Below are 22367 nucleotides of genomic sequence, written 5' to 3' on the forward strand. Positions count from 1 at the left end.
CCCTCCCTCCCTCGCCCTCCCCCTTCCCCTCGTCCTCCTCCCCATTCTCCTTCTCTTTCTCCACCTCTCTCTGTCTCTGTCATTTTTCTTCTTCCTTCCAGTTGGCAGGGATTTTCCCCCCTTTGGTATGTTTTCTGTTAGGCTAACTTCAGACAAGACCCTGAAAACTGAAAACAGATGTCGAGGTGGCCCAGAGCGTCTGTGGGTTCATCACTCTCCGAAGCCCCGATTGGCTCTGCGCACGTTGCAGGCTGGGAGCCGGGCTGCGTTTTGGGTGGCTTCGCTGACTTTGCGGCTGACAGGACTGTTGAGCCTCACTAGATCTGGTCCCTCGGGCTCTCACCTTTTTAAATTTCTTCCATATGGAATGCACTTTGGGGATTAGTCCCCTTTCTTTTTTCTATTCTTTTTTTTTTTTTCTTGTTTAAAAATGACTACACTGTGCCACCATAAAGAAGAATTTTTAAATGGATCAAAAATAAACCTTGATACTCTTTATCAGATGCATGTAGAAAGGAAAAATAAGCATATTTAATTAATGCCAGATTCTGAGGCATTTTGTAACTACCATGCTGGGTAAATCCTACGGAGTAACATACCTGATTAGACTTGAGGCCTGCCCTCACTTAGTAAGACAAATAATTCCCCCTTCACTGAGCTTTATCCCACAATGGACGTCTTCAGTGCCTCTTTACCTTTTATCGTCTGAAGATCAAAATTTATCATTTATTTCAAGAAGCTTTACAAAACAAAGTATGATGTTGGTGCTGGCTTTATTCTGTTGTTAAAGTCTTGCATTCTACACAGGAATTTCATTTTTGTTTTGTCTAGAGCTTCGAAATTAGAGGAGATGGAAGAGAAGATGTTATATAAATTACATTGTGATGGATTACCTTGTAGGGGAGCAGATAAGTTTGAAATATTACAACTGTCATTAGGATAATAAATCTCGAATGTATCAGGGATGGAAATGGTGTCATAGTCCCTGTCTTACCCAGAGCTGAAGTGTTGCAGTTTTAAAGTTGAGCAATTAAAAATTGTAAAGCTCCTTTTTAAAATATTATGATCTCTAGACTTGATTTTGTTACCTGTTTCCATTTGACAAATTGAATAAACAAATCTATCCATCCCCCTTGCCATCAGTCCTACCTTCTTCTTAAATATTACTTGGTCTCATAAACAGTACCAGTTATAAAAAGTACAAATGAATAATTATTCTTCAAAAATTAAAAAATGCCCTTGATTCCTTCTCTACTGCCAGTTCACATATACAGTAGTTACGCCACCAGGACACAGTGGACTGCAATATTTTGTCATATTTTCTTTCAGTCTTTTTTCTGTATACCATATTTAAGATTATTTAATCACACTACATATATAGTTTTAATTTCATTTCTTCCGCCTCTTGTTATAAGCATTTTCTGATGGTAAAGATTGTTCTTAATTTCTATCAGATTTTGAGTGGTGATGTCACCGTTCATTGAAATTCTCAGTCTGTCAAATATCTAGATTTCCCCAGTGTTTTTCTCTGTTATAAAAACTGCTGTACTTGAATGTCACTACATGTACACTCTGGCTAAACTCAATAAACTTAAGATGATTTACACATTTTTCAAAACTGATGATTATTGTACTTTCCCCTGGGCAAGGGAATAGAATCAGAGATGATATAAAGACATAGTGTGGAATAGTTTATTTCTTGGAATACGACCTCTGTCATCTTGCTTTTTGGTAGTTTGCTTTTGCATTCTCTTTTGGAACAGAGAATGGAGAGTGGAATGACCTAGATGGTGTAAAATGGCTCCCTTTCTGGAAAAAAGTAATTAGATCAAAGACCAGCTTGTCTTATTCTAAAATATTTGCCTACAGAACAGTCTTCTTTACTGTTTTCATCTTATTATCACAGTCAGTTTATATATAACAATAATCAAAGCATTCTCTTGCTTTGGCAACCAGTCACTCAGTGAACATTTATTAAGTTCCAGCACCTTGCCTGGCTCCCTGAGAATATGAAGATAAATAAGGCAGAGTTCCTCCCCTCAAGGAATTCATAGTCTAGTAGGGAAGATAGAGAAGTAAACAAATGATTACAGCATCTACAAAGATATTCTGGGGGCTGAAGGAGGTATCACCTCTGCTTTGGGGCTTCACAGAGGAAATACTTGAATTAATTTAGTCTTGAAGTGTGGTCACAGATTGCTAGGGGAAGGGCTAGCAGAGAAGCAGAATAGCCTGGCCAGTGTGAGGAAACTAATGAGTTTGGGATGGATATGGGGAATGGGATTGGGGAGGGAGATGAAGATGCTCTGGGCCAACTAATGAAAAGTCTTGTTGTTGTGCTTAGGAGGCCATGGCTTTAGAAAGATGAGCTAGGGTGTAGAAGGAGGTTGGGGAGAGACTGAGGCAGAGAGATAAATAAAGAACTTTTGCAATATTCTAAACAGGAAGTCTGGGGACTTGAATTAGGACAGCAGCAGTGAGCATGAAAAGAAGGAGAGAGTCAAGGTAGTTTAAAGATAGAGATTGGAAAGCATATAGGAATAAGTTGCATCTACTGTGTTGGGTACCTGGATAGGTGGTATTTGCAACCCTCTAAAACAAGGAAACATAAGATGGACCCAAATGGGATTGCTCATCTTCTGATCTTTGCTTGCTTCATACTCTTCCGTGGATCTAAACAATGGAGAGTTGTATACCTTCTCGATGCTGGCAAATCAGTTTTCCTATCATGTGGTTTTCTAGTTAATTGCCCAAAGCAAAGAAATAGAATGTGTGCATTCGGTGGTCTGCTTTTGCTTAGAAACCTAGAGATGGGCATCAAACCTTCTCTGTACTTGCATAACAAGTACTAAATGCATGTACTGAATTTGGGGATATTTTCAGTATTTATTGACTTAAAGTGGATATTGTATGACCAGATCTCAAAGGATTGGTTTTTGTCCCACCAGTAGAATGCACCGGGTTCTGATTACTTTAAAACCCTCGTATTTTGACATATGATGTATTTTGACAGTATTTAAAGAAATGGAGGCAAATTAATACATGATGTCAGCTGAGGACAAAGAACGTGTCTAAAACAACAGCAGATAAATTAACAAGTGCATGATAATGTGACAGGGTGCATCTTATGAAAATCTCAGCTCATTTGGAGGTTATAAGCTGAAACTCTTTATTCAGTTTACTTTCAAGATCTTTAGAGGAGTTTGTTGAAAGAGCTGTGGAAGTGAAAGCGGCCAGGAGACTAAAGATGTTGATAGGGCCCGGTCAGCTAACTACAACTGGGCTAATTTAGGCCTCCCTCTGCCCTGGGCATGGAAGGGCTCATCCCATTCAGAATCCTGAGTCGAGCAATCTTGTGGTTTCTCTTTGGGTGAGTCCATAGCACATCGTTTTTATTTAATAGAGCATATATGTTGCAGGTACCCACTCTATGCTAGCTCCGTGGAAATTCTGAGTAATAATATTAATAATCATAACAATATTTATTGACCCCCTGCTATTTGCCAGACACCCTTCTAAGAATTTTTCATACATTAATTCACTTAATCCTCATACAGCTCTGTGAAGTAGGTTCTTTCTCTGTGAAGTAGATTGTAAACTCCATTTTACAGCTGAGAAGATGGAAATAGAAAAAGGTAAAGTAACTCACCCAAGGGCACCCAGCTGATAAAGTCATGGGACCAGCATTTAAACCCGGGCAAGCTGTCTCCAAGCCCGTGTTCCTAAACACTCTAATCCTCGCTGCCTGAGTGTCCTTCCCTCTTCTTATCACACCTCCCTGGAGAGCCTGGCTTAGTCATCACTTTCTCAGGGAGGTTCGCCTTGATTCCTCACCCCGCCTTCCGAGATCTTCTAGGTTACTTTTCTTCTTTGTAGAAACCATATTTGTTATTTCGCTCACTGCACAGAATAGAAGTGTTTGTATCTGTCTCTCCCACCAGACGTGATTTTAATCCTCTTCATATCCACGGGCATTTGTGTAGTGTTTGGCACAGAGCAGGTGTTCAATGAATACAACTTGAGTTGAGTTGTTTTGGCTTGAGCACACAATGCTTGTCCTCAAGGAGCTTTCAATCTACCTAGAAAAGAAGTTCCATCCACATGACACAACTGAATAATGAAGAAATTTAAGCTAAAAGAGTATGGTATATACAGTAGGTGTTATAAGATTTCAAAGGAAGGAGATTGGCTGCAGGGATTGGGTTAGGTTGAGTTTGGTTGGGTTGGATTGTGTTTGGTTGGACTGGACTGGATTGGATTGGGTTGGATTGAATTGTATTGGATATATATAGCTTCTTCTAAATGTGTGGAATCTGAGATGCATATAGATTAGAGCTAACCGAAGAAGGAAGAAGACTGATGACAATGTTGACCTGAGGTAGCTGCGACTTAAATGCTCATGTTTAAGGGGGCAGCAGAATTGTTTCAGACAATGTGAGCTGAAAGATCCTCCTCATTGTCACAGATCAATTAGGAGCTCCTCAGAGAGGCTGGCCCTGTTCGTTCCTGGGAGCTTCTTTCCACAGGATCTTGTATGTGCATAGCCCTCACAAGACTGCTTTGGGTTGTCTATATCTGTCCTGTGTGACTGAACTCCCTGAGGGCAAGGATTATTTTTTTGCCAATACCAAGCATACAACCTGGCACAAAGTGGTGATAAAAATAACAATAGCAGGCTTCCCTGGTGGCGCAGTGGTTGAGAGTCCACCTGCCGATGCAGGGGACATGGGTTCGAGCCCTGGTCTGGGAGGATCCCACGTGCCGCGGAGCGACTAGGCCCGTGAGCCACAACTGCTGAGCCTGCGCGTCTGGAGCTTATGCTCCGCAACAGGAGAGGCCGCGATAGTGAGAGGCCCGCGCACCGCGATGAAGAGTGGTCCCCACTTGCCACAACTAGGGGAAGCCATCGCACAGAAACGAAGACCCAACACAGCAAAAATAAATTAATTAATTAATTAACTCCTACCCCCAACATCTAAAAAAAAAGAAAAAAAGAAAAATCTCCCCCTTATTATAAATAAATAAATAAATAAATAAATAAATAACAATAGCAGCAACAATTTACAGTTATATAGCATTGGTTTATAATAAAATATATACATGATAAATAACGTTTATCGGATCCTTACTATGTTCTATCCATTGTTCTGATTATTAACTCAATCTACCTTTGCTGAATATTTTTTGTTGAAATGGTTGGTTGAATTTTGCTATCCTATGAAGATTATAACACCTAGGAAATTTTTCATTCTGTAGGCCCTTTCTGGACATGATCTGCATTTTAATTCTGCAAAAGCTGTTCACACACAGAGGAGTCTTAGCTCTTAGCCAGTGCCAGAGAGTTTCAAACCTAGGATTCCCTCCATGCTAACTTGACCCAACCAAAGTGCTAGCATTCAGGGCAGGCCAGTCATCCCAGTAAGAAACTAAGAAGCATTCAGGACAGGCCACTCATACCAGAAAGAAAGTAAGAACAGGCTAGATACCCATTAGTAGTAGAGTAGACCCCAAAACAACGCGCACACACGCGCACGCACACACACTCCTCTTAATTCCAAGCCAAAGAGACTGAACCTGCTGACCCACTTCTTTTTCCGTTTGGAGTCTAAGACATGTCCGAGTTCACAGAGGGGGCCACTCATCACCCCGCCTGTGGGCTGCTTGGTGGGGCGACAAGTCAGGAGTCGGCACAGACACACATGCAGACACTGTGACTGCAGAGCTTCCAACTTGGAATCGACCTTCTTTTGCAGGTTAGGGAGGGGATCGCCCATGTACCAGCTCAACTGCTCCAAATACGCCATCCCAGAAGAGCGCAAGGAAAACAATCCAGGCAGCCCAATAAGCATTTCAGGCGGGCAACAAATATTTGTATAATATTTGCTACTAACTTTTAAGAGAAAAGTGCTCTTAGAAAAACGTCTGAGGCTTAATTGAAAAAACACATAGCAATCAACTTTTATTCCCAGCTGGCGTAAAACTGTCTGTCAGCCAAATTTGGGTTGCCTGAAGACAGACAAGTGACTAATACTAGGGCTGTGTGTGGCCAGGCCCAAGTGTATTTTCTGACCGCAAAACCATGTCTGGATTCTCCTTTGTAATTACCACACGGCCTGCTATAATTGTAACACTTACATTTACTTGCTGCCTTTGACGTGGAATTCAGGGTCCAAGGCTGTACCCCAAGCTAGAGTGAAGTCCTCTCTGTTATTTGCCTAAAACCTATAAAGTCATCATTGTGTGAGACGTGTGTGTGTGTCTGTGTCTGTGTGTGTCTGTGTTGCCGCATCTGTTAAATATGTTAAGTACATCCTTGTGAAAAGTATGCCCACTCCTGCCTTGTTGGATGAAGCACTTTACTAACGGGATGCTTACTGAACACCTACCACTACATGCCAAGGACATTTTAGAATCTAGGAAACAGCAATGAACAAGACAATGAAGTCCCTGCTTTTCTGGAAGAGATCAGGAGTAGGGGAAAGTAGAAGAGAGGGAGACAGACAAGAAAGTAGCACCTAAAGAGATGCGCTGTGCGGTCACAGCAGAGCAATGGGGTAAAGGAGGGCTGGTGTCTTCTTTAGCTCACGAGGTCGGAGAAGGCCTCTCCAAAGCGGTAACGTTGACACCGACATTTTAAAATGAAAAGAAAGGAGTAGCACAAGCAGAGATCCGGAGGGCAGAACATTCCAGGCAGGTTAGTATAGCAGCCAAAGATGAGAAAGAGCTTGGCATGTTCCAGAAGCAGAGGAAAGACCAGTGCGACTCGAGCACGGTGGGTGAGAGGGGGACTGGTCAGAAGAGCTGGCTATGGAGGCCCCTGTAAGAAGCAGGTGGGGGTGGAGGGGTGGAGGTTGTGACCCCTGTAAGAAGCAGGGGTTCTAGTTAGGAGGCTCCTGAAGAGGCCTGGGCAGAAGGCCGTAGTGGTTTGGACTAAGATGCAGTGGAAATCGAGAAAAGAGGCTAGATTTCGATTTAGGGAATATAGTTGAGAACCAGTCAACAGAACTTGCCAGTGGTTTGGATGTGAGGAATGAAGGGAAAGGAATAATCAAGAATGATTCCAGGTTAAGGCGGTCCGGTGGTTAAGACTCCACGCTCTCAATGCAGGGGACACTGGTCTGGTCCCTGGTTGGGGAACTAAGATCCCGCATGCCATGCCGCACAGCACGGCCAAAATAAATAAGATAGGTAGGTAGATAGATAGATAGATAGATAGATAGATAGACAGATTCCAAAGGTTTGGGCTTGAGCACCTAGGAGGAGGATGACTGAGATGAGGATTTAGCTGTTCACTGACAGTCATCACTGACTAACCATGAACGCACATCTTGGGATCCAATAAATGCCCTCACCAACCTCCTAACCTTACATCACTGGGGAATATTCACAGACTTTTGGAAATCCTTGATTGTTTACTTAATTACTACTGCAGGCATTTTCATGTCTCCTCCTTTTGGTTTTTATTTTATGACATCAAGAAAATCCCATTCAAGTTACTAACTCAGTCCTGATACATCCCTCCTGGGCGCTCTGTAGATATTAGTTCCTGCCCAGGTTTCCCTCCTCAGCACTTCGCTTGGGTGCCCTGGGCCCCGGGCATGGATGTTAGGTGTGGGTCTGAGATCTGCCCATCTGGGCGGAAGCTGACAGCTGGCGCATATACTTCTGAGAACATGCCTTGTTTATGTATATGGAAAACAGTGTGACTCATCATCTTGTTCTTCCTTTTTTAATCAGAAAATTTTTTTGAGATTTCTTGAATAACAAACGGATTTAATCCGCTTATTTCTTTATTATAATGCTGACATTTTCTACTTTTGCCTTAAAAATATTGTGGAGGCTTCAGTTTTCTTGTCTATTCAGTAGGAATAACAATAGAGTTGTTCTTCATGGGTGTTTTGTGCAGATTAAATGAAATAATGTATATAAAGTGCTTAGCATAGTAGCTGGTATGTAGCAGTCTGTAAACTTGAGGTATTATTATTAATAAAATAATAATCTGGGGGAGGGAGGGATGGCTCCCAGAACCTATACACTGGTTTTAGTATTCAAATTAAGCAGGCCAAGAAAGTAGAGCTATACATTGATTTACTGTACTAACTCCCTGCATGACTTTGGACAAAACCTATAATGTCTTTGGATCTCCCGTTTTCTCCAGTAAATGAGAGAATAAGGATAAATAACCTCAGTTTAAAACTTTTGTGATTCTAGTAGACGATCTGTATTTTTTCTCCAATCTTCCTATCAGTGGGCTTATCAAAAAGTTTTGTCTTTTTGTATAGATTAGTGTAAGTGATATTTATTGCCAGATGTGACCTTTTGTTTTAGCACACTGTAGAATCCCAACGTTAATATCACTTTCTATAAATATAGATTTCTGGTGAGGAAATGTTCTAGCTCAAGAGAAGTTTAGCTATTGAGGCTCTTTCTCTTTTTAGACTCTCGGTCCGTGGGCTATTACTCACCATTGGCATTCTTTCCCAGTCTCACTTATGTCACCTTCTTCTTTCGTGATCGCTGCTGTTGATAGCCACCTACAGCTTCTAAGTTCCCCACTCAGCCTTCCCTAGTGGTTGGCATTGCATCTGAGTTGTGCTTTCTTGCTTCCTCTACTTTTTGAAATTTAAAAATAGAAAATTAAAAAAACCCCACAGTCTTTCACATTGGCTGAACCCTGTTATTCATCCAACAGATTTTCTGGTGAATTCCACAGTATAACGTATACAGTCAGAAATCTATCAGTTCAGAGGAAGCCCTGTAAGACATGGACAAAGAGATACTTTTATTTTGACTATCAAACGCACGATCAGAAATGGGCGGCAGCAGGCCGCAAGAGGAGGCTTTGGAAAGTGAATCAGAGAATCAGAATAGCTCTCTTCTCTGCTCCTTGACTTTTCTCCTTACCTGTCCAACTTTCCTGAACCATCGTGAAGAATCATTGGGTTGGGGCTTTCCTGATGGCGCTGTGGTTGAGAGTCCACCTGCCGATGCAGGGGACGCAGGTTCGTGCCCCGGTCCGGGAGGATCCCACATGCTGTGGAGCGGCTGGGCCCGTGAGCCATGGCCGCTGAGCCTGCACGTCCGGAGCCTGTGCTCCGCAACGGGAGAGGCCACAACGGGGAGAGGCCCGCGTACTGCAAAAAAAAAAAAAAAAGGATCATTGGGTTGATAAGAGGACTCTTTTTTAAGAGTCTGACTCTTGCGCTATTCATACCAAAGACAGGTCCTGGGAAGCACAAAGACTCTTCATAGATCTAAGGAAAATTATTTCAGAAGCTGCAACTCACATCATAGCAAACATACTAAACTATGGCAACTTCCACATTAAATATAATTTTAATGCTGGCAAAATTTTTTGAAGATATTTTTACAATTTTGCCTTGGAAAACGGTTGGCTACAAGTAAGTGATTTAACCTATAATTGGCTATTAATTTCTCAGCAATTATCTTAGCATACTTGGGAATTATTAAATTAAAACCTAACTCCAGCGTATATATTGCTTCCAAAGGAAATATTTTTGATTACCAAATCAACAATTAATGAAGTTAACCCAACATTACATTTTGTAGACCTTTAAAATTGATTATTTTCCATTTTGTAGTTATCCTGTTTTGAAACCAGTAAATGGTTTTCAAGGTCTCAGACATTTTTATCGGCCCTTGAAAAGCTGAAAGTCCCCAGGCATCGTACCTTAATGACCAGTGGTTAGAAAACGCTCTGTATGGGAAATCCTAAGCTCTGAGGGCGTCACTCTTGGCTTCTTCAAGGAATAAGCACTGTTTGGGGGACATTTCTCTAAGAAAATACAACAAGCTGGCATATAAATAGCACTAGTTGCTAAAACAAAGAGAAACCCCTACAAAAAAAAAACAGAGTAATTGGGGGCAGAATCCCTGGGTTTCAGCCATAAGTTCACTGGGTGACCTTGAACAAGTGCTCTGTGGCCCTTTTCCTGCCTCCAGTAGTACTTTTCCAGCATATACTTCATCTGGCCAAGGGGGGAGGCCAGGGCCAGCAGTTGTAGGAACTAAAAGATGTACAGAACCATCTCAACTTAAGAAAAGGGTTTCACTCACACATTAAAAGCGAGGCACTTTTTAATGTCTACATTCAATATTTTGCCAAAATGAAAGAAGGAAGGGAAGGGAGAAGAGAGAAAGGGAGGGGAAAAAGGAGGAGGAAGGACTACACTGTCACTGCACTGTCACACTTGTGTTTAAAACACTACTGATCTTTGATTTCAGTGCAGAATGACAAGTCTGCCTTCTCCAGAAAGAAAGGCTTTCATATGAGATTCTCTCAGTACCCCATTCAGAAGCCATCTGTTATCTAGTTTCCCTTGGTGAGGGGCAAGGACCATGAAAAGAACACAGATATCAGAATCAAATAAGTTATATTCAAAGCTAGCCCTACCACTCATTTACTCAGCGGTTCTCAAAGTGTGGGCCAGGAACGCCTAGGGTACTCTGAGAGCCTTTCAGGGTGCCCACAAGGTCAGAACTATCTTCATAATAATACTAAGATGTCATTTGCCCTTTTCACTCTCTTTCTTTTCATAAGTGAATTTTTCCAGAGGCTGTGTGATGTGATATCACGACAGACTGGACGCATACACAGATATCAAAATCCAGCTATCCTTATGATGATCTCTGATAATATCTGAATTGGAATCTCCTCCAAATCTTTTAGAAAACTCCACTAACGGAATCTAGTTGAGAAACTGAAGGAAGAAAACTAGAATATATAGTTCTTCTTCACTCATTAGTGAAGTTCTTCACTCATTAGGCCCTTTTCTTTCTTTGACCAAAGCCTACAAACTTTTTGCTCCTTTATCAGGTATTGTGTCCTTTGATTTAATTTTATTCATCCCCCAAAATGAGAATAATTCCAATGAAGTATTCCCTGACTTTCGATGTACAATGGATTTTTTTTAATTAGTTTCTGCTTTATAACAAAGTGAATCAGTCATACATATACATCTGTTCCCACATCCCTTCCCTCATGCATCTCCCTCCCTCCCACCCTCCCCATCCCACCCCTCCAGGCGGTCACAAAGCACCGAGCTGATCTCCCTGTGCTCTGCGGCTGCTTCCCACTATCTATCTACCTTACGTTTGATAGTGTATATATGTCCATGCCTCTCTTTCTTTTTTTTTTTTTTTTTTTTTTTTTGCGGTATGCGGGCCTCTCACTGCTGTGGCCTCCCCCGTTGCGGAGCACAGGCTCCGGACGCGCAGGCTCCGGACGCGCAGGCTCAGCGGCCATGGCTCACGGGCCCAGCCGCTCCGCGGCATATGGGATCCTCCCAGACCGGGGCACGAACCCGCATCCCCTGCATCGGCAGGCGGACTCTCAACCACTTGCGCCACCAGGGAGGCCCCATGCCTCTCTTTCTGTACAATGGATTACTAGAGTTATATTTATTGCTGTGCCCTGCAGACCGTGATACTCACCGCTCTGCCACCATAGAAAGCATCAGAAACATCATTGTTGTTGGAAGTTGCCTCAAGGAGCCACTACACTATGGAGTGGATGGAAAGACATATTTTAGGATAAATATAATTTTGCTCACTTATTTTCATGCTTTGAAATTGTTTAAACTAGGCCTTCTTAAACCTCTTATCACTTCTTACTGGACAGAAATTAAATGTATAGACATTATTTTTAGACTGATGAAAATATAAATATATAGTATGCAAACCATGAAAAAAAAATCCAACTATCTTCTATTAAGCCACACATTAAAGATATTTTCACAAAAGTAAAACAATGCCACTCTTTTTTTTTTTTTTTTTTTTTTTTTCTTTTTGCGGTATGCGGGCCTCTCACTGTTGTGGCCTCTCCCGTTGCGGAGCACAGGCTCCGGATGCGCAGGCCCAGCGGCCATGGCTCACGGGCCCAGCCGCTCCGCGGCACATGGGATCCTCCCAGACCGGGGCACGAACCCGTATCCCCTGCATCGGCAGGCGGACTCTTAACCACTGCGCCACCAGGGAGGCCCAACAATGCCACTCTTATCTCTAACTTTTTTTTGTTCTGGAAAATATAATTACTTTTAATTTTTTAAATGTCATTTATGTTCACATGTCATGGGGTTGTTCTTTTTAAATGAATTAATAAATACATATTTTAAAATTCCTAAGTCTTAATGTCTAACATGGCAAATCTTGATAAATATAAACCACATTTTAAAAGTTTATTGGCATCCTCAATGATTTCTAAAAGTACAAAAGTGTTCTAAGACCAAAAAGTTTGAGAATCCCTGTACTGTCCAACAGTAACTATCATTTATTGAATGTGTCTTTGTGCCAGGAGCTGTGCAGAGCACACTAAATTCTTCACCTCTTAATCTTTGCAATAAAGTTATAGAGATGTTAAAAACAGACCCTGCTAGCACGAGGTCTCACAGCTGGAAGTGACAGAGATTACCACGTCCTCTGACTCCAAAGCCACATTCTTGATTAGTGAACAGCACTCCCTCACAAATTCACTCTCTGTAACTTTGAAAAAGTTATTTCGCTGCTCCAAATCTGTTTCCTTACCAAACATGGGCAGACTCCTGCCTCCCCTGCAGAAGAGTTAATATGCATCCAAGCGCCTAGCACAGGGGCTAACAGCAAAGAGACCCTTCCATCCCTTCCTGTCCTTGACATGTTAGACCAACGAGACTCAGCAACTTCCCTTTTTCCCTCTAGATGGTCTTCAAGCAGAAAGAGAGGCTGATGCCACAGAAGGAGTTGATGAAGATATGATTGTGACCCAAAGTCACACCAACTTCATCTGCCCCATTACACAGGTACTGTTTTCTCCTCCTTCCCCTGAAAGAAAAAGCGATTCACTTCATAGAGGCAAAGGGTTCCTGTTTGCTTTCTGACTTCATTTCATGTCTAGAGTTGAGGAGGGAGGAAAGGAAAGGGATGAGAGTTGAAGAGTATACCTGGGAAAGAGTTTTCAGTCAATGATGTCCTTAGGGATCTAGGAATAAATTCCTGGCCCACAGGCCAAGCGTCATTGGTGCCACTGGTCTCCCTGCATTTTCTGATGTGGTCACCTGCCCTAGGAGTTATCTAGAGCCATGAAACGGGGAGGTTAAACCTCGGAAGCCCCAGGTCTAGGCAAACATAGCGCCAAATAATTGTTGGCTTGGAGAAGTTACTGGAAGCTGATCACTATCATTCCTGAAAGCCTGATGTCTCCTTGATTGCAGTTGGAAATGAAGAAGCCAGTGAAAAATAAAGTGTGTGGCCACACCTATGAAGAGGAAGCCATTGTTCGCATGATTGAGTCCAAGCACAAGCGGAAGAAAAAGGCCTGGTGAGTTGCCGCAGGAAGGGAAATGACACCTTCCCAGGGGTGGTCAGTCCAAGGCGCTTCAACTTCTCCCCTGAAGTCCATTCAGCCGGAGGGATAGTGTCAACATGGAAAAACAGGACATGAGGGAACAAATTAATAATCTGTTCAGGAAGAAACTGAAGGAGCTTCAACCACACCTTCAGAACACGAGAAAAAGGAATTGGATGTAATGTTAATCATTAGATAATAGGAATTTTTATGAATTTGTGCTGGAGCCTGAAAAAAATAGAGAACTGTGATACCGAGAGATTTCTTTTCCCCTTTCTATATGCACTTACCCAAACAAGAAGGAATGGTTTAAAAAAATTTTTTTTGTTTTTTTGCATCCTGCAATACAGGTAGTTTGTTTAAAAAATATATTAAGTCATCATTCTAAGATAAGAATTCGTATCCAACTGGTCTTGATGATCAAGATTTGATTGTCCGGGAAAACCTTTCATATCCTTAATTACGTAAATAACTTCCCAAATGGTTTAAGTAAATTCATGGATGACTGCAATGAGAAAGAAAATTTTAATTGGAATGTTTAGAGAATCTTTCTTTTATATATATATTTCTACCCCTTTCTCTCTCTCTCTCTCTCTCACACACACACACACACACACACACACACACACACATGCACACATGCTCCAACCCTGGAGGACCATGGCTCTGTTTCTGTAATAACCTAGAAGCCTGAGTTGGCTAGCCTAGCTTTGACTTGGTTGGCATTTCTTGTGCTTTTATCACAGATTTGTCGAAGGAATGGAATTGCAGGTGTGACCAGTTCTCAATGGACTTGTGATAACAGTCCCTTTGATGTGTGGCTTGCTTCTCCATCGCCCAGAAATTTGCTGGTCCAGACCTAGAACTGGAATTCCCCACCTCTCCTCATCAGGGTGTGGACTTAAAGATAGGGCATTTGAGACTGCAGATATCTTGATGGTCATTCAGTCAAGTAGTTTGCCCTATTTATTCTAGAAGAACTGCCTAATGATTACAAAATCGAGATTGTTTGAGCACATTTTTATCTGTTTTGACTTTCCAGCTTACGACTGAGATACCATATTTCCCTAAGGAACCTTTCATTTTCCCTTGTGAGTGTAATTTTCTTTGTTTCTGGACTTCTAAGCCTTCTTTTTCTCCTAACTTTTTTCTATGTTTATCCTCTGAAAAACAAAACTTTAATTTGTTGACATAACTGCTAAGAATAGGGATTCCCAGATAGTTCTGTGTCACAGCTCTTCTTCCTTAAAGCTTGTGACATTCTCCTCGAGGCAGATTTGAAAAGGGCAGGCACTGATACAAAAGCACATTTCTCCCAAGTCCCAGGATGGCTGGAAGCAGCTCCCAGAGCAGGCTCACATTTAAATGCATCTTCTTGATTACATACTTTGATTTTCTAACGTCCTTTGCCTTTTTTGAATTGTAAATGATGTTTGGAAGCACTTGACACCCATCATTTGGAAAAGGTGGGTATTTTTCTGTACTTCTATAACTTGGGTGCAGATTCTGCAAACTCTGCAGGTTCTCATAGCTTAGTAAAAACAGTTAAGTCCAAGTGGAGGAAGTCTGGAAGGATTACAGCGAAGGTACTATTGAAAAATCAGAAGGATTGAAAATGAGAAGGATTTCAGAGAATGCTTGGGCCTTGAAAATGAGAAGGATTTCAGAGAATGGTGGAGAAGACTCTTTCTAGCCAAGAGGCTCGCCCTATTCAGAGTCTGTTCCACTTGGGGGATAGTACGTACAGCGACAGTTATTGCATGTTAGCCGGTGATTAGAAGGATGTTCTGGACAATAGCAATGGGGGAATGGTGTATGTAAATTCTCTCTCTATTCTGTACTCATTGTAGAGGGTGTTAAATGTCATGATTTCATTAGTTTCCTCATCTATAAATGGATGATAATAGTTGTCATTGCCTCCTTGGTATGTTTGAAATTTGAATAAGATATACGTACAGCACTTGAAGTACCTGTCACGTGGTCAGTAAACTTTATCCCATCATCATTACCCTCATCCTCATTCTTGCCACCATTATTCTGTAGGCGTGAGAGAACATTGCAGGGTTTTGAGGGAAGAAGGCGAGTCACCTGGGTTTTAGGAAGTTACTCCAGTAGCAGTTCAAGAGATGGATGAATAAAGGCATGAGACGAAGATGTCAATTCAGATGCCTTTGCGGTAGATTAAGTTATAGATAATGAGAGCTGGGATTGAGGCAGGAGTCACAGGCGGAGGGAAGTGAGGAGGAACACGATCGTGGAGGTACGATGGACAGAATTTGGTAGCCGGAAGTTGAGGGGAACAAGTGGAAGGATGACTGACATTTCTCAACTGGGTGTCTAGAAGGATGGCGACGTCATTAGCCGGCAGAGAGGTCGTAAGGGGAACACATTTAGGAAGGAATAGAAGAGGCACAGTTTGGGTCATGCTAAGTTTGAGGTCCTAGCAATATAGCCACCTGGAAGTATCCAGGAGGCACAGAAAATGTGGGCGTTTGAGCTCGGGAGACAGCTCTGAGTGTGAGATGTTGACTGTAAGGTTACTGATACAGAGGAGTCAGACCAGCACAGGTACAGCTCTGGACTGGATGTGACAGCCAGCTGAGAACCCCCAAGGACGGGACCTTGGCCTGGCTCTGAGCAGCGTGAGGCCGGGATGCAGCTCTGCTTTGCTTACTGCGTTCCCCCAGCACCTAACGTAGACCCACAGAAAAGCATCCTGCCATTTTGAAAGGGCAATCAAAGGAAGAAGACTCCAACAAAGCAGTCTGAGATGTAGCCAGGAGAGAAGGGATGAGAGATAAGCGAGTTGAGGATCACAGGAGCCAGTGCTGGAGTGACAGGATCTTGAGGATGAGGTACATTGTATTTGGCAACAGGTTAGAATCCAGGGCCTCTTCAAATCCTATTCCAGAGGTTCCTGATTAAACACGAATTAGTGTTGTTTCCCAGGACGCATGTCAGGGCGATGAGCAGTTCTGGCTTCCCTTTGTTTAAAAATGTCTATGACACATCCAGTCCGAGAAATCTCAGTTTTTCCTCCTTGTTGGTTCCAACTATGTTTTGTCAGACAGGAGTTCCAGTTACATTGTGTTACTGGCACTGACTCCATTTTAAAGTCTCCATTGTTGAGACTTTAGCCCTAACTAAATACAATAGTTAGAATCATTTCTTAAAACACATCTCTTAATAATCAGGCTGTTTATTATCTTACTAATAAAGCTGCCTTATGATTTTCATATTAATAAGGTATTTCCTATTATCCATAGTCATTTCTTTCCTCTTTTGTTTAAGAACAGAGGCTATATTAACAAACAGTCACATCTAAGAGCACGGAGAGTACAATTAAGTTGAACAGAAATGTGTCGTTGAATAGCAGAACTCCAGCATTGTGCTTGGAGGCCCTAATTTATTTATTTATTTATTTATTTATTTATTTATTTATTTTGCGGTACGCGGGCCTCTCACTGTTGTGGCCTCTCCCGCTGCGGAGCACAGGCTCCGGACGCGCAGGCTCAGCGGCCATGGCTCACGGGCCCAGCCGCTACACGGCATGTGGGATCTTCCCGGACCGGGGCACGAACCCCTGTCCCCTGCATCAGCAGGCGGACTCTCAACCACTGCGCCACCAGGGAAGACCTTGGAGGCCCTATTTTAACCATTTACCAACAAGTCCCTTAACGTCTCAGAGCCTCAGTGTCTTCATCTGTAAAATGGAAAGAGCGACATCTCACAGAATTTCAGGATCAAAGGAACAGTGGGGAATTCCAGTCTAGGTCTGGACCAGCAAATTTCTTGGCAGTGGAGAAGCAAAGCACTTAGGAGAAAGCTCCTTTTGGACTACAGCACGCTGAACAAATAGCAGTCGGGTTATTGAGGTCAAGACTGTTCATGTTTGTATTACTTACCTCACTGCTTGGTGACACATTATTTTAGACTCAGAGGATGTAGGATAGAGTTACACTCTGTGTTTAGGTATGATGGGAATCCATCCCACTCACATTTCCAGACTTGCTTTCTAGAGCTGGGCTGGACTTTGGCATTCTTGGGGCCCAGATCCAGGAGCTCGTCAGACCCAGAATCCTGTACTTTTGAGCTGATGCTGAGGCCTAGGGTCCCCGGAGCCTCTGGGACCCCCTAAGGCTCGGTCCCTTTGCTCAGCAGACACTTACACTCTTGCCCACTGCTGCGGTGGAATGTTCTGCCCTGTCAGTGACCCCAGTTCAGGACCCAGCCTCTCCTTCCAGGCCTGTAGGTCTGACTCTTGAACAGTAATGACACGAGAGCTTAAGACTGGCTGTTGCCACGCCTATCTTGCTCACCAGGATGTCGTGGGGATGAATGCACTAATGCTTATAGAGTGTTCTTTCTCCAGCGGAGGAGGGCCCTGATTCAGTATCATGTCATTATGACCTTGTCTTATCCTCTTTAGTTTAGAAACTTGTGTTTGTTTAATTGAGACGGCGTGAGAAACAAGGTTCTCCTGCATCGACCTCTCCTCCGGGAAGCCTTCCTGGAACCCCCGTTTGTGCTGTGCAAGGTGCCCCGTCCCTGTGCTCCCACAGCGCCTGCCTCCTGCCAGCACTGTAGGTGGGCCCGGCTCTTCTCCACAAGGTTCTAGAGGACAGAAGTTGTGTCCTAGAGCAGGAACCAGCTTACTGAGCACCTGAGTGAATTCCTGGACCATTGTCGCAATGCATCCCGCTCATTCTCACAACAACCCTATGCTCTGCCTTCCTAGAGGAAGAAACTGAGGCCCATTAATGACATCAGTTGCCCAGAGTCACAGCCAGGAGGCTTGAGCCCAGGGCTTTTTCACCCTTGAGCCTGTAGTTTTGTCTTTAGGCCGTCTGGCTCCCGTTGGGAGGGCTTTTTGGTTAATGCCTCTGTCCCCTGGGCTGATACCCTCAGTGAGCTCAGACCGCTTTGTCTGAACGGGTGGCCCTGGGATAATGTGCATGCCAGCTCCGCAACTGCCTGCTGTGGTTAATCCCATCACACGTTCTCAGAATGCTCTCATTTACTGACTAAAACCACTGATGTCATCAGGAAGTCCTCCCCACCTCACTCTCCACTTCCCTAAAACAGCTTATTCACTGTCTGACTATTGGTTTTAAAGACTTTGTTCTGTGAAGTCGGGGGACTACAGCCCACATCCTGGCTGTTCAATGTGAATGATCGGTGGGTTGATAAGCATTAACTGAGGGTCATCCCAGCCACCGACTTAAGGTTGCACTTCCATGTATGTCATGGAAGTTGAAGTGATGAAAACTGCCTTTGCTGAAGTCAGGAAAGTGTCCGTATCCTTTTCATAATCTCACCTTATTTACTTTCAAACTGAAAGAAAGAATTCACTTTGAGACAGCAAGGTGTTTTAAACCAGTGTAAAGCATTCCTCAAGCACCTCCAATCCTTCCCCTAACGCAAAGCCAAAATCATCACCCCCATCGTCTTTCATATGATTGCCTTTCTTTAATCACATTTTAACACATGTCCCCAGACATACAGGACACATTTCAGTATTTTAAATATAAATATTGTTAGCAAGCATATTATTCATTACATTGATTAATGCTCCTCTAATATAAAGATGCCTTGGTCCAGAAATCAAGACCGAGAAAAAGTTTCACTTTTGTGTTGAACTGTTGAGCTTTCTACTGCTGGACAAATTGGAGCTCCCATGATCCGCTTTCTTCCCCTTCTGGTTTATAGCTTTTGTCTTGAATTTTGTTATTTTTGATTTGTGCTTTTTGGAGGGTTGTCTCAGATCACTGGGCCAGAGCTCTGTGTGGGGCAGGAACCTATATTTGTATTTCACAGCTGGGTGCTTAGAACTAGCACAGGGCCAATCACATAAGAGGGTCAAATGAATGCACGAATGTGCACCCGTCTGTGTTGGAGGTATGCAATCTATAGACAGATCAGCAACTTTCATCAGGAGACTGGTGACGGTCATAGGAGATGGTGAAGGGGATGAAAGTTATTGAGCACTGTGTTGCCTGGAGCCCTGTGAAATTGGGATTCTGCCCCTATTGTAAATCTGAGGACACAGAGGCTCCAAAAGGTAAAGTGAGTTGCCGGTGGTCTCATAATAAGCAAGTAGGCATTGGAGTTAGAATTCAGACCTAGGTTGGCTTGACTCCAAAACTGGGCGCTCTACCAGAGTCTGGTTCATGTTGACAAGAAATCAGGTGACTTCATCCAGCCCACTGCCTTCAGAGAAGACCACATCTAAACAGAACCATGACTCACCCACTGATTTCTTCAGCCACAGCTTTTCCTCTGAGTCCCCACCAGCCCACTCAGTCTCTCCACTGGGAGGACTAGTGGGCATTTCAGAGGGAACATGTAGCAACCAGGACTCCTGCCTGACTCCATCCCAGCCCGGCTTTCCAGTTGTTTCCATGGAGAGGAAGGGTACCACCAGTCCCCTTCGGCTCGGGCCAGACTCTGCACAAAGCTCAGCTTTCCTTTACTCCCCACATCAGGTCCATCAGCAAGTCCCATAGGTTCTATTTCCGGTTGTATCCAGGGCTGCTCACGGCTACACCCTCATCCAAGCTGCCCTCACTCTGCTGGCTGCTGCACAATCCCCCCCTCTCTCCTGCTTCCCCTCTGCCTGTGTTCTGTATTAAACAGCCAGAGTCATGTTTCCTAAATATAAGCCAAATCCCATCCCTCCCCTATCTCCAGCCCTCCATTGTTTTCATACTTAAAATAAAACCCAAAGCCCCACACGCCCTCCAACCAAATCTCCAAATGCCCTCCCTCTTGCCCTGGGCATTCCAGCCACACGGACCTTGTTCTTACTCCCGGGCACCAAGCGGCTATCTCCTCAACTTCTACACGGGCCGCTGCCCCAGCCCGAGCCTCATGCAGCCCTTGTTCTAGATAAGACCTCCCAGTGAGCCTTGCCCTGACCCCCTCTACATAAGCCCCTTAGCTCACACTCTCTCCCTTGACCCTGCTTTTTAGCCTTTGTAGCACTTAATGCCACAGGAACTCACAGCAAGCATCTATGCGGTTGAGTTAGCGAAGATCTGTCTCCCCCACTGCAAAGTGAGCGCTGTGAAGTGGGCATTGCCCTGCCCCCGGTGCTGGACAGGCCCTGGCTCAGATGGGCACCCGGTGAACAAATGAATGAGTGCACATCGGTCCTGATTTTTTAAGTGTGCTCCTTTGTTGGTAAAATGTCCTCACTTAAACACTACTCAGCCATAAAAAAAGAATGAAATTTTGCCATTTGTAGCAACATGGATGGACTTGGAGGACGTTATGCCAAGTGAAATAAGTCAGAGAAAAACAAATACTGTGTGATAACACTTATCTGTGGAATCTAAAAAATACAACAAACTAATAAAACAGAAAAGAAGCCAACTCACAGATACAGAGAACAAACTCGTGGCTCTCGGTGGGGAGAGGGAGGGGGAGGGGCAAGATAGGGGTGAGAAGAAGAACAAGGGGTTATTATGGGATTATATGAAATCACCTGTGTGAAACTTCTGAAAATTGTAAAACACTGTAGAATTTAAAGAATCTTTCATTCAATTAAAAAAAAAATGCCCTCACTTAGATTCTTGCATGTGAGAGAAGTTCATGCTGAAGGCATTAAGGTGAAGCGGCCTGACTTGATTTTCTCATCCCTCACAGCTGCCCAAAAATTGGCTGTAGCCACACGGACGTAAGAATGTCTGATCTCATCCAGGACGAGGTGCTGAGGAGGGCGATTGAGAGCCACAACAAGAAAAAACATCGTCAGTCTGACTAGGAAGACCACCTGCCTGCAGGGAACTCCGCAGCCTACCTCCTACCCCAGCCATCTGTAGAGAGCAATGCTTGTCAAAGCACTTCGACTGGCTGCATAGCATACTTTGGGGTAAAATTGAAGGTTTTAGTGTATTTGAAAGCCTTTTTCTATGTTACAGTAAACATTCAAGCATATTATATTGTTTATTTTTAAGTGTTCTGCAACTTTAAATAAAACTTTGATTATCTGCGTGTGTCCTATCTGTGCGCCTCCCGAGGTGTAAATGCTTCCAGTGGTAAAGCCTGGGTGGTGCCAGGCTTCTCTATTTCTAATCCTTCAGACTGTTTTTTATTATAGTTTTAACCAAAAAAAATGTCTTGCAAGGCATGTCTGAAATGCAAACACATAGAAACACCCCCAACTGCAAGCATTTTCTATCAGGATAGTAAAGAATAGCATGAGGGTATAAAGCAAAGCCAGCTTCCTTACCTATGTTTACTTTGTATACTGACAGTTCCAAAGATGTAAATGCTTTTGTCATTCTGATGGGCACAGAATGCTCCAGTAGCTGGCTTATCAGTGCGATGATAATTGATGCCATAATGGAAACTTTGCTGCAGCCTTCTGAGATCCTGAAGCGTCATCGGAAACAACCACATCCTGGCTGTTCTCTGCCTTGCTCTGTGGCTTTTGGTAAGTAGCTTCAGCCCCGTGGGGCGGGGGGTCTTCAGCCACGAAATAAAGATATTGAATAAGATGTTCTGTACTGTCTCTTCAGCCCCAAAAGTCTGCAGACTTACAACCAGCAGGGTCTTTCAATTGAATACCATTGATTTATATTCCATTTGTATAAAAAGTGCTGATCTATTCATAGTCTCCATAGCAGCCTTTTATCAACTAGAATAATCAATTAAACCTAACGAAGCATACCCTGACTACACTAGGAAACCAAGAATAACTAATAATGGCTAACATGTATTGAGCACTAACTGTATACCGGGTGCTATTCAAAGCACTTTACATATATATATTAACTCCTATAATTTTCACAGCCTGATGAGAGAGGTACAGTTATTATTCCCACTTTATCGTTCCCACTAAACGAGGCACAGAGAAGTGAAGTGACCCGTGGAAAGTCACAGAGCTAGTAAGTGGCTGAGCTGGGATGGGAACTTAGATCATCTGGTCCCAGGGTCTGGATTCGTTTTTTTTTCTTTTTTTTTTTTTTTTTTGTGGTACGCGGGCCTCTCACTGCTGTGGCCTCTCCCGTTGCGGAGCACG

The 22367-nt window shown here is 43.3% G+C and overlaps 1 protein-coding gene across 1 annotated transcript in view; it reads left to right on the top strand.

Moving 5' to 3' along the window:
- Positions 1-21301, top strand: part of NSMCE2 (NSE2 (MMS21) homolog, SMC5-SMC6 complex SUMO ligase) — a 234437-nt gene extending 213136 nt beyond the window's left edge. The window contains exons 5-7 of the mRNA XM_060116041.1: positions 12697-12797; positions 13209-13315; positions 20990-21301. Coding sequence (XP_059972024.1) covers positions 12697-12797; positions 13209-13315; positions 20990-21107 — 326 coding nt within the window. The 3' untranslated portion in view covers positions 21108-21301. The remainder of the gene's footprint in view (positions 1-12696; positions 12798-13208; positions 13316-20989) is intronic.
- Positions 21302-22367: the final 1066 nt, after the last annotated feature.

Source organism: Mesoplodon densirostris, chromosome 13 (assembly GCF_025265405.1).
Source record: "Mesoplodon densirostris isolate mMesDen1 chromosome 13, mMesDen1 primary haplotype, whole genome shotgun sequence".
Classification (NCBI taxonomy): Eukaryota; Metazoa; Chordata; class Mammalia; order Artiodactyla; family Ziphiidae; genus Mesoplodon; species Mesoplodon densirostris.